We start from the raw sequence: 12,479 nt of genomic DNA on the forward strand, positions 1-12,479 counted from the left end.
TAGCATTGAACAAACTATTTTTTTTTTTCATGAAAATAAAAGTAAATATTATTAATGAATGACATTAGAGTAAAGAAATTATTTATTTCAGTTCGGGGAAGCCGTGGAAGGAGAAGCAGAAGAAAGGCAGGAAGGTCAGAACGGAGATAAATACCACATGACAATGAGGAGGCACACGGTGGGTCCTGGTGATCCAACACATGAACAGGTAAAACTTAAAACAAAATTATTTGTTAAACATAGCATTTGTAGATAGAATAACATATATTATTTTGCCCTATTACAAAAATAAATGTTTCAATTTTAGCCATTATGATGATCCACATGTTTGGGTCAATGCTTAAAGAATCCAAATGACTATATCTTGATTTTCTCTAATGTAAACAATAGATTAAAAAGCATACAAAGAAGTTTTGCTATAATTACAGAAAAAGAAATATAATAAGTGTTTTGATTAAGCATTCTCTGGTCTTATTTATGGAGTAATAATGCAGTTAGGTGGCAGTTGTCCCTCTGTTTTCCATAGATAGCGCTGATACTATTTGGTACCTGAGCCAATAGATGGTGCCCTTAGGCTATTTTTCCAGTAAAATTATATACCTGATCTTGATCCCACAAAGCATTTGCATTGAATTATTATTTATATTTATTAAATAAATTATTATTTATTATAATACTAGTCCTATACTTTTTAAATTATTACAATGTTTCAACATTATCTGTTATAGGTATTGGAAGCTCATTACGAGTACATGAAGCAAGGTGCAGGGCAGCCGCTCCATATATTCCCTGACACCAATCTTCCTCAAAACTTGCCTCTTGTCCAGTATCAGCCTCCTCATAACTTCACCGTCAAGGATCAACACCTTTTGAAGCCACCTCCTGTTATGGGTGCTGGTAAGAAATTATCAAAACTTATAAAACAAACAAGTTATGAAACTATTAGTATCTAGTCAATAAAATAAAACAATAAATAAAATAAAGCTGCTATAAATTATGCAAAAATAAATAAAATAAAACTGCATAAATTATGCAAAAATAAATAAAATAAAACTGCATAAATTATGCAGTGTATATACAGCTGAATTACATGAAATAGCCTCAGCACTTCACTTCTCCATGACAGTGACGCATACTAACATAGTTATCACTACCGACTCTTTACTAAAAGCCATGAAGATCATTTACCCGAAACACCCGGCAATCATAAAAATTCACAATTATACCAACATGCTTGAAAACTTGGGAAAAACTGTTTTCTTTTTATGGGTGCCGGGTCACGTGGGAATCGCTGGAAATGAACTGGTGGACATTGCAGCTAAACAAGCACTTGCTCTTCCTGGTCAGGGTGCGGCCATTCTGACACCCCAAGAAATAAGTCTTTCGATGAAAAATTAAATATCAGCTTGTTGGCAAGCCATGTGGGATGAAAGCCCGCCAAGCAATTTAAAAACTATTTAAAAAACCGTTAAACCATGGACCACATCAAACCGTTCCAATAACAGGGAGGAGGTAGCTATTGCCAGATTAAGAATAGGTCATATGAATTTAACTCATGCATATCTGATCAATAAGCAACCACCACCAAAATGTCAATACTGCAACAGTGTACTTACGGTCAGTCACATATTTGAAGAACGTCATTTCTGTTCCATGAACTTAAATAGATTGGGGGTGGAACCGAGTGTATCGGATGCTCTGAATGATGGCCAGAAAAACATGGAAATGGTTTTGGTTTTATTAAAAATGAATGGCCTTTTAATAAGATTTAAACCTGAAAGTTGTTATATGTACTAAATAATTCTAAAATAAGTAATTATTTAATTTTTTTTTTTGTAATTATTTAAAGAGTATCAAATCTTGAAATAGAATTATAAAGTGCAAAACATGGGCGTTGATGACCTCAGGGTTTTATGCCCAAAGCCCCAGCTAACAACAACAAGTATCTAATCCAACTCAATGGTTTTATGCGTTTTACAGTTTATATTGTCTAGCCTTTTTTTTTTTAATCTTAATTAAATTTATTTCCAAATGATAACGCTCCTTTATATTTTAGTTGGTGGCTTCGGAAGGAGAGCATCAGACGGGGGCAGCCATTTTCATAGTTACTCAAACAGAGCTGTTAGTGAACCTGGAAGTCAAGAAGAACTCCAACTTGTAAGACAAACTATATTTTTTAATTTAATTTTTCCTTTTATTCTTGTATTTTTATGGTATGTAGGTGATATTGAATATATTCTGTGATAATGATTTAAACAACTTCGATCCTTATCAATATGTTTACTCCTAAAGGAAATCTATTCATTCTAACCTAACCTGTACTACTACAACCCGTACAGTTTCTGCAAGGAGATGATTTGGTCAGGATCACGCTCAATCACTAGATTTTTCCCCAATTAAAGTGTACCCACTTTGTAGAGGCTGGAGGGTCAATAAACCCATGTCAATCCATGACTAATATAACAGAATAAATAATTATCTGCTAAAACCAGATTTGAACTCTGGCTCCATAGATAAGGAACACAGTGCCTTTCTTAATGAGCTATCCCTTACCCTATATTTTTTCTGAATATTATTTCAAATTTACTACTTAATATTATTTAAACACTGTATTTTACTACTGATGCATTCATTTGTCTCTTTAGCACAAATCAATGTTAAGTTATACTAAGCATTACCTCCTTAAACATATTAATATGACTCAGTGCTGTTTTTTAACCTCCATATTGATATGTATGTAAACTATACAGCATTGGCTAATTGTAGCATAACTTTAAACCATAAATTTAACTTTTAAAAACAGCACCATAATAGACATGAAAAAAAGCAGGATCTTTGGAGTAATTCAAATAACTAAAAATATCAACAATGCTTGAAACAGATACTAAAAACTATATAACAAATACAATAAACTTAAATACAATTTATACAGATATAATAAAGAGGCTGGCCATAAAAGTAGAAATTTAAAGAATCAGGAAAAACGTTTAAAAATAAAATTATCCAATTCACAACCATAATTTTCAATTTAAATAGCAAAATTTATTAAATATAGACATATCATTAAGGAGGTAAAAAAAAATAGCTCAGAGGCATATTGATATGTCCAAAGAGAAAATGCCTAGTATAACATTGATTTGTGCTAAACGAACAGATAAATGTATCATTAATGAAAGACATTGTTCAAACAAGGTTGTGTTGTAAATGTTTGTGACTATATGACAATATTTTAAATAAGAAATAGATGCACTTAACAAAATGAGGTAAAATTGATTATAAGGGTTTAATTGTGTACATAAAAAATTGTTGATGATGTTGTAATTGTAGGAAAATTAGTACTTGAAGATAGAGAAACCCGAAATGTAGTACAAACAAATATAAAATAATGATAAGTAGTAGTTTTTTCAACTCAATATCCAAAAAAGAAATAAAGATTTATGAACTTGGTTAGTTACAGAATGGAATTTTTTCTTGATAATGAACTTGTGAAGTGTCTACTGCATTTGTATCAATTGTAGTATGTTGTAGTCCTAATATGATGAAACCTTTCTATTCAAAACTATACTTTGCAAAAGTTTTAGTTATCTAGTTGTTCAATTTACTGTACAACCTTTTTTTTTTTACAGTTACAACCAGGAAGTCCTGGTTTAGCACAAAGGTCTCAACCAATCAGTGCTACTAATCTTGAAAGTCCTGTAGAACAACCTGTACCTACGATCAATGAGGAACTCTCACCGGATGTATACGCTGTATCCAGGTAAAATATGGTTAGGATTTTCCCTAATTAGGGAAACAAAAGTCTCAAATTTTTATTTATTTTTTATATATTTTCCCCAAGAGAGATTTAAATTATAATTGTCCAGATCTAATTTGCCTAATAATTTTTCTCAGTTTTATAATACTGCTTTATATTGTGATTTAGGTACATGGAAACAAGAGGATGTGTCAAGCGGCACACTGTAGCTACAGGTCCCGAAGAAGGCCACAGACTTCAAACTGTGCCTCCTCAAGGCAGAACTAGAAGATCTGGTTTACCAACCGTAACAGAAAGACCTCCAGGTAACAGGGTAGATTTGATGAAGTATCAGTCGAGAAGTCAGCTCACTCAATTTTCAGTAAAATAAAGAAATAGTTGAGATGATTTTTTTTTTTAAGGGTAACTCCTTAATTTGGCTATGTCATCCAATTCTTATTAAACATGTATTAAAATAAAAAAAAAAAAACATGAATTCAGCAATACTTGAAAAAGACATAGCATAAAACAAAACCAAAAAACATTTATTTCTTTTTCCATTAAATATAACTTTGTAAACATACTATCCCAAACTGTCCTTTATTATCTGACAGTATTGGTTCTTATTTCAAACTTAGTAACCAAAAATAATCAATTATGACAAAAAATATTTTTATATTATAAAAAATGTTTTCTAGGCAAAGTAATATTTTATTGATAAATTTTTTTCAAATTGAGATTAATAATTATTCAGTTTATGTGTTATACAATATATTTTTTTAAAGTGTACTGAAATCTCTTTACGACGGAGTTATAGGTCTGGAAGGTTTTTCCACTGCAGAGTGATGTCCATTGAGAAGGAATATACTGGTGCTTATTAAAAAAAAAAAAAAGAATTACATATATTATAAAATTAATTTATTTTTTTTAAATACAGGGACTAATCATCAGATCTATGAATAAGAGTGATGCTTCCAAGATCTAAATAAATAAAAAGATGTATTTAGCACAGATATGAGGATTATATTTGAATTAATTGAACAAACGTTGAACATTGAAGTTTCTACACAATCAAGACACACAGGCTCGTAGAAATATTCTTATAACTAAATTTCAACATTATTATTGGCATGAGGCGGAACTAAATCACAATAATCAGCCAGCTATCAGTTATTGGTAATTTTTGAACTTCTTGTCTTGATCATTGCTTAACAAAGAGACACAGGTCCTAACTATGATTTATCATAATAAAATTGAATGTCTTTACAATCAAGATTTAGACCAAAGATGAATAGGAAACTGACATTTCTCAAGAACATCCAGCCTTCAGATAATGCGAGCCAAAAGTGAAAAAATGACAAAGCTTCTAGGTAATACCCAGTCTTCAGATGATCACGTATCAAGGGTTACACTATGATTATTCTTAACCATTAAAAAAGTTTTTATACTAGAGACTAATATCAATTATAGCATAATCACTTCGAGTCTCCTGCAATGATGACCGATTTAGATTAATTTCTCTTTTATTGTTTCCGGAATGTATTAGAAAGATCATCATTATCATTGTAAAATTAAACAATCTTTTAATGATGCATTAATAGTTGATCATGGATATGTATATATATTTATATATACATACAAATCAGGAGAAGATGGTTGGGAGTGCAGTTAGTGAAGAACAGAAATAAGTAAAAGCTTTATTATTAGCACACACCAATATGATCCAAATATATACTCTCAACATTTATTTTCAGAAATTCCCCGTTTCGACCCTCAGGGCCTCTTCCTCAAGGAGACAACCTTAAAGTTTTAGGTTACAAATATAAAAAGTTTTATATGACATGGGCAATTAGCGTGCAGAAAATTTTCCTTACGAAATTGACATCAATATTTAAGGTTGTCTCCTTGAAAATGGCCTGAGGGCCTAAATGTTGGAGAGTTTCTGAAAATAAATGTTAAGAGTATATTTGGATCAAATTTGTGTGTTAATAATAAAATAAACCACTCTCAAACAATCATTATACTAAATCATTAATCTGAGTAAAAACTTATTTATAAGTGCCAACCCTGCGGCCAAAATTTCAGATCTTCATCAGGGAAACTTGAAGTTCATAGAATAGAACTTTGTAAAGATTAGGCTTTAGACCTTCACCAAATTTCAGTGATGAAGGTTTGAAATTCTGGCCGAAACGTTGACCCTAATAAATAAGCTTTTTAACTTATTGGTGTTCTTCATTGACCACACCTTCAACCATCTTCTCCTCATATATAAACAATGTTTTATACAATCTAGGTATTATCCTAGTATAAAATAGTTTAATAGGGTTTATAGGCCGAAAGTTAAAAAAATCTTTCAAAGTAACTTTAATTTTGTTTATTTGAAATAATTAACCATTTTGCATTTTTAATGGTAATAAGAAATGGATAAATATGAACTCTGAAATAATTAGATTATTTGCGAAAGGAGAAACAGAGACGGACGTTTAGAGGGACTAAAAGCCAAGTCTGTAACATTATTACGGAGAGCTTTGTTATCTTTTGTATTCTAGGCAAGAAAAAAGTTTATATTCATTTTTTACTCCTCAAAAACAAATTTTCATGGAAAAAGAATTGTACAAACTTTTTAATGAAAATGTTTTGCATTCCAGGGTGGTAAGTAAGTTGATACACCACACTAATTTTTGTTTTTTCTAATTTATGATAAGATACTACAATGGGTTTGATTTTTTCTAACCTTGGGTAATACTATCAGGAAATATTTTAAGATACTGCCCTCAATAAATATGTTGAAGTTTTTTTTTTCAGATAGTTATTATAAATTTCACGCCAAAATTTATTAGACATTTATACATCTCAACTATTTTTAACTAAACTCTGTATTTGCAATTATTTAAATATCATCTTGTTCAAAAAACAAAAGAAAAAAAGAGTTAAAATATCTTTCCTAGAACTCAAATTTTTTTTAGAAAGCAGCTGACTTCTCTTATAACCTTTTCCCCAAATAACCTAGCATGACTTTTTGCATGACTCCATCCAAACATTTGCAAATCACACACTTTTTTAATTCAGTAATTTAAATCACTCATTGGTAACATTTGTTTTGTTCGTGTGTTTGGCTTTTTTAAAAATTAAAATAATAGTGTTTGTATATCAGTATTCATTATTTATTTTATTTTTTTCCCCTTCATTTATTGTTTCACTTATTCTTGCCTGGCACCAATACCTCCAGAATAAAATATTTATTTTTTCTTCATAGATTTTTTTTTTTATTTAAAAGCATTATTGTGTAGAAGAAGCTTGATCATAATAGAAATGTAGATAGTTGTGTAATTTATTCTTTATTTTGAGTTACATTTACATCATGAGTTTTTTTCTCTTTTATCAATGGAATATTAATTATCACAGTACCTTGGGAATCAATCATGGAAATTTAATGATATAATTTTATTTTTTCTACTTCTTGGTAAAAAGTTGGTGAATTTTTTTGACTTTTGAATTAAAGAAAAAATATATTTTAATATCTTACTTGAATTAATTATTAGTAATTCACTCTTCGACAGTGACAGTTCATTGCCCCTGGTTTCAGCCCTGGCATAGAGAATAGAAAAATACTCGATTACTTCAATTCTGGAGCCATGCCATCATGCTTAAAATGTTGTATGAAATTGAACTTAAATCCTTTCCTTTAATCTTTGCCAAGGGAAATTTCACTGGGATGCTTTTTGCATTTTATTTTTAAAAAATATTAAATTTAATTTTACAACTTGTTATTCCCCTATTGACTTTTAAGTTCACTAAATAATAAATGAAATTTTAGGTGATGTGGTCAGTGGAGAACACATATAAATAAAACTTATTATATTAGTGCCGAGGTTTCGGCAAGAATTTCCGATCTTCATCAGGGCTAAGTATAATATAAGGTAGTTAACAAGCAAAATGAATAAAATATAAACAGTGTAACAAGGCAATAAGAAGGTAATAATGTATTTAAGTAGTATGGGAAGAAAATACATAGCATAAGATATGCATATATAAAAATTGAAATTTTTTAATAATTAAAATCATGAGAAAAGTGAGAAAGAAAAGGCATTTATAATTAATTAACTGTGGAAGTATAATAACTACATTAAAGAAGTAAAATATAAAGTTATATAAGCCAACAGAATTAAGTAATACAACTGACGATATCTTCAATTTATCTATTTTATGTTCAACTAAACCCCTTCTAATATGGAGCATACAAAATATGACTCCCCCTTAAAATAAGACCAGGGAATGCTTGATAAAAACAACTTGTTTGGCATTTGTGTTCTCACCTGACCTTAACATCAACTATTTTCTCCTCATATAATATTCAGTATCAATAAGAAACCTATGTTATTAAATAAAATTCTTTGTACTGTTTCATAACTGGTGATTTTATTTTTTATTTCATAAATAATTTTCATTTAATGTTTCTTAATAATGTTGAGAGGAGTATTCCAGATGTAAATGGAACTTAATTGTCACTTAGTGTATTCATTCATTTTTAATATTCATATTCCATTGCTTAATAAGTAATTGTACATGAAGTAGAAATAGTATTACAATTTCAAAAAGTACTGTTGAACTCAGCTTGGGCATATGAATGTAAAGTTGTAATAGAAGGGAGGGCCAGGCAAGATGAAGTAGATTCTGAATGTGCGCGTTTGGGTAGAGATTAGTCCAGAAGTACGGAGGGAAGTGGAAGCACGGATGTCGCGAAGGTACCTGCCCCAGATGAGCCCTCAGAGCCCCGCGCAGAAGAACAGGCTTTGGAAGCACCACTTTTTACCACCTCTTCAGGAGACTCAAAGGTTACCTTCAGGTAGGTGTAGTACTTTCTAGTTTTGATTATTTTAAACGTCTATTTTGGTTTTGTAAGAGAAAATTTCAATTCCATCTCCATAAGACATCAACAGGTGAAGAATTTTTTTACAATAACGAAAAGTTATTTATTTAGGATGATTTTTGTATTGACTGTCATGTTTCATTTGTTTTTACAATCTCCTGGTAAATGTTGTGATTTCAGTTGTCTTTATGCTTCCTGTTAGTCCGAACAATAATTTTTTAAAAATTGATTTGCATATGTATATGTGTGTTTTTATCTTCTTCATAGCTTAACGCATTTTAAAAATATAAATATTTAGACTTACTTTAACATAAGTTTTAAATAAAGCCTCTTGAAAAGGGCTTGTGCATTATAGTTCACAGAGTGCCCTTGCTCTTACCTTTTATATAAAAAATTGTGATTATAACAATGTATAGTTAGTTACTAGTCAAAATTGATGAGTGTCCCAACTATAGTTCGGGGTGTTCTAAAAAATTCATTTTTTGAATTTTTTAAATAAAAAAAATTGTACGTTATTTCATTTCAGTAAAGGTTCAGTTTTTATTTTGACTATAAAAGGGATTCAGTAAATGTCATTAAGAAGTAAATATAGAATTGAGCCATTTATTTTGAAAGTGGCCTAAGTCCGTTTATACTTAAATTGAGATATTTAAGGGTTTTTGTTTCGATGCAATTAAAAATATACGTACCAGGATACTAATGAGTCATACTGCTTAAGTGTATCAAAAGCTGTTAAATTTATAATTCCTATTAAAATAATGGCAATTATTAAGTGAATAATATGCGTTTTTGTACAAAGAATGGAGTTAGGCCACTTTCAAAATTAACAACCAGATTCGTTATAAAATTTGAAGGAGCCGAAGCCCATTCAACATAATTTAAGATGGTTCAAATTTTAAAAAAACAATTCTCATTTTATTTTACATATCTTTATAACTCTTCAAAAACACAATTTATGTGATTCTTAACACTTTTAATTACAAGCATAAATTACAAAACAATTTACTACTCATCTAAATTTTATGTGTATGAAAGTGATTTGAAGAAATTGTGATGTTCTGGTGGTATATATCATAATAGGTCAATTATGTCCTTGAATTTTGCTGTTGTAATCTGTCTGATACAGAACAGTGGTTTCAATATAATATTTTCGAACTTTCTTGGTCCATCCCACATTGTAATAAATTCAAGACTTTAAAATTTTCATTTTCATCCATTTATGTCTTATAGAAAATTTTATACAGTTCATTTCCGACAATTCACATCCAACATATTTTTAACCAGTTTATGATTCACCATTAAAATTGTTTATCCTTTTAAACATTGCATCTTCTAATAATTTTGTTGATAAAAAATCTTCTTGTCCCATTCCATGTACAATAAAGTACCTTATTGTACAAGGTAATAATATTTCCTTTCCGACACTTTTTGATAATAATGTAATAATTGGGACAAACAGTAATTTTTTTTTTAATGCCATTTCTACAATGCCATAATCTCTATCATTTGGTAAAAACGAATGTCCTGATATCAAAAATTTGTGATCTATGGTTTCCACATTATTTTCTACAGTTTGGATAATTTTTAGCCACATTAAACATATGTTAGTTTAATTATAAATGGACTTAAGCCACTTTGAAAATAAACACCTGAATTATTGAACTAACTCTGAAATCTTATGTGTCCGGAATTATTGTATTTACTCGGAATATAAGTAACCTCTAATGCTTTATTGGTAGATAGCTTGAAGTTTTATATGTAAACACGAGCAACCGGAAATAATTGACAAATGGACATTGGCCACTTTCAAAATAAATGGCTCAATTATTTAAGATTTTATTTCATAACGAAATAAAGATTTTGTTTGTTCTTATTTATTAAGATGTTGAGGTAAAAAGAGATAATGCCTATTATAACTTAGCGTTGAGTTGTGGACTGATGAATGTGTCAGTAGTGAACGGCATTGTTGTCTTGTAAATTTTAATTAATGTGACTATATGAGAACATTTCAAAAAGAAATAGATGTTCTTAACAAAGTGAGATAAAATTGATTACATAAAATAAAACATTGAGAAATCGACATTTTGTGAATTTATTTTGACCAATTTCATGATAACTACTACTCTTACGATAATACTAATTATTAAATTCTTTATAGCAAATTCAACCAGCTTTAATTTGAGCACTAATATACATCTATATGTCTGCTAGTTCCTGAAAGATATTTCATGAATCAAACATTTTTTTCAAAACAACGAGAAATCAACATTTTGTGAATTTATTTTGGCTAATTTCATGAAAACTACTACTCCTACGAAAATACTAATTATAAACTTCTTTATTGTAAATTCAACCAGCTATGATATGAGCACTAATAGACATCTATATGTCTAATAGTCCCCGAGATATAGTTTTCCCAAAATAAATTCACTAACTAATGATTTTTCTTTATAAAATGTTACGTTTTAAAAAAGTGTATATCGGAAACTATTAAACATAAACAGCTCTGTTAGGGCTCATATTTTAGCAAATTTGCTTTACTTTAAATGATGTTGTATTAAGTTTTTTTTTATTTGTAGTTTTAAAGATATTAAGTTCTGGATGAAAAATTATTTATTTTTTTTAAATATGAAGAAGATGGTTAGGGTTAGGGTCATAAAGAATGAAAATAGTTTACAACTATTTATTATCCAACGTTTTACCCCACTTTGTTGGGCTGTTCAAGATGATAGCTTTACCAAATCCATCACTAGTTTTACCAATTTTTTAAAGCTATCATCTTGAATAGCCTTGATGAAGCCCTACAAAGTGGGGCAAAACTTCGGATAATAAATATTTGTAAACTATTTTTGTTCTTTTTGACCACTTCCCTGACCATCTTCTTTATATTTGAAATTATAGTCAATTATCTATATACATAATATTTTTTTTAACATTTCGAAACAGCTTTCATTTTTTATTCCCTCTAACTATAGTAATTCATAAATTTTAGACTAGTAGCGATATATAGTTTTGTTGTTTGTAGGAAGATGGTCTGGGTTGTGGTCAATAAAGGTATGAAAATAGTAAAAGAAAACTATTTATTGTTAACCAATGTTTCGTCCCACTTTGCAGGGCTTCATCAGGGCTGTCAGATTGAAACAAAGATGGCAACCTTGGAAGAAATAATATCAACTTTTTTATATATACTTGTTCTTGTATATCATATTTTTATTTTTGTTTAAATAAATAATTCAATTTTTATCCATTTTTGTCTAAACACATTATATTTTTCTTATAAGTCCGACGATTCGGCCAATCCGGCCATCCTCAAGAACATCTTAATACAATTTTGGAACTAAAATTATTTAAACACTCAACTTTATCACAAAGTTTTAACAAGTGACTGTGATAAATGAATTTTAATTTTTGTTTTTAATGTAAAAGTTGACTAATTAGAAATTGTTGTTGTGACCTGGGCAGAATATCCTGCATGAAGTTGAGTGTTTAAATAATTTTAGTTCCAAAATTGTATTAAGATGTTCCTGAGGATGGCCGGATTGGCCGAAATGTCGGATTTATAAGAAAAATAAAATGTGTTGAGACAAAAATGGATAAAAATTGAATTATTTATTTTTAAAAAAATAACCAGTCTCAAGAAAGTGTAAATATTATAAATATAATATTTTTACTGGGAGATTATTGATTGACCGTGTGTAAAGATGAAAGGAATATGGTCCGGGTGCAGTCAAAAAAACTCAAATAGTAGAATTATACTATTTTATTGAGCCAACGTTTCGCTCCACGTTGCAGGGCTTCGTCAGGGCTAAAAAAGATACAAACACATAGTTACAAAAGGAAAACATAAACATAAGTGTAAAATAACAGGGGTATAAA

The 12,479-nt window shown here is 29.5% G+C and overlaps 1 protein-coding gene across 1 annotated transcript in view; it reads left to right on the forward strand.

Annotated features, from left to right (window-relative positions):
* LOC106679257 (serine/threonine-protein kinase SIK3) overlaps nucleotides 1–12,479 on the forward strand; it is a gene marked incomplete at its 5' end in the record, with an annotated part of 41,900 nt that overhangs the window by 14,398 nt on the left and 15,023 nt on the right. Inside the window, 6 exon segments of the mRNA XM_014418304.3 lie at nucleotides 92–208; nucleotides 729–897; nucleotides 2,057–2,157; nucleotides 3,627–3,757; nucleotides 3,923–4,059; nucleotides 8,430–8,579. Coding sequence (XP_014273790.3) covers nucleotides 92–208; nucleotides 729–897; nucleotides 2,057–2,157; nucleotides 3,627–3,757; nucleotides 3,923–4,059; nucleotides 8,430–8,579 — 805 coding nt within the window.

This window comes from Halyomorpha halys, unplaced genomic scaffold, assembly GCF_000696795.3.
Source record: "Halyomorpha halys isolate HHAL.00 unplaced genomic scaffold, Hhal_1.1 Scaffold187.1, whole genome shotgun sequence".
NCBI lineage: Eukaryota > Metazoa > Arthropoda > Insecta > Hemiptera > Pentatomidae > Halyomorpha > Halyomorpha halys.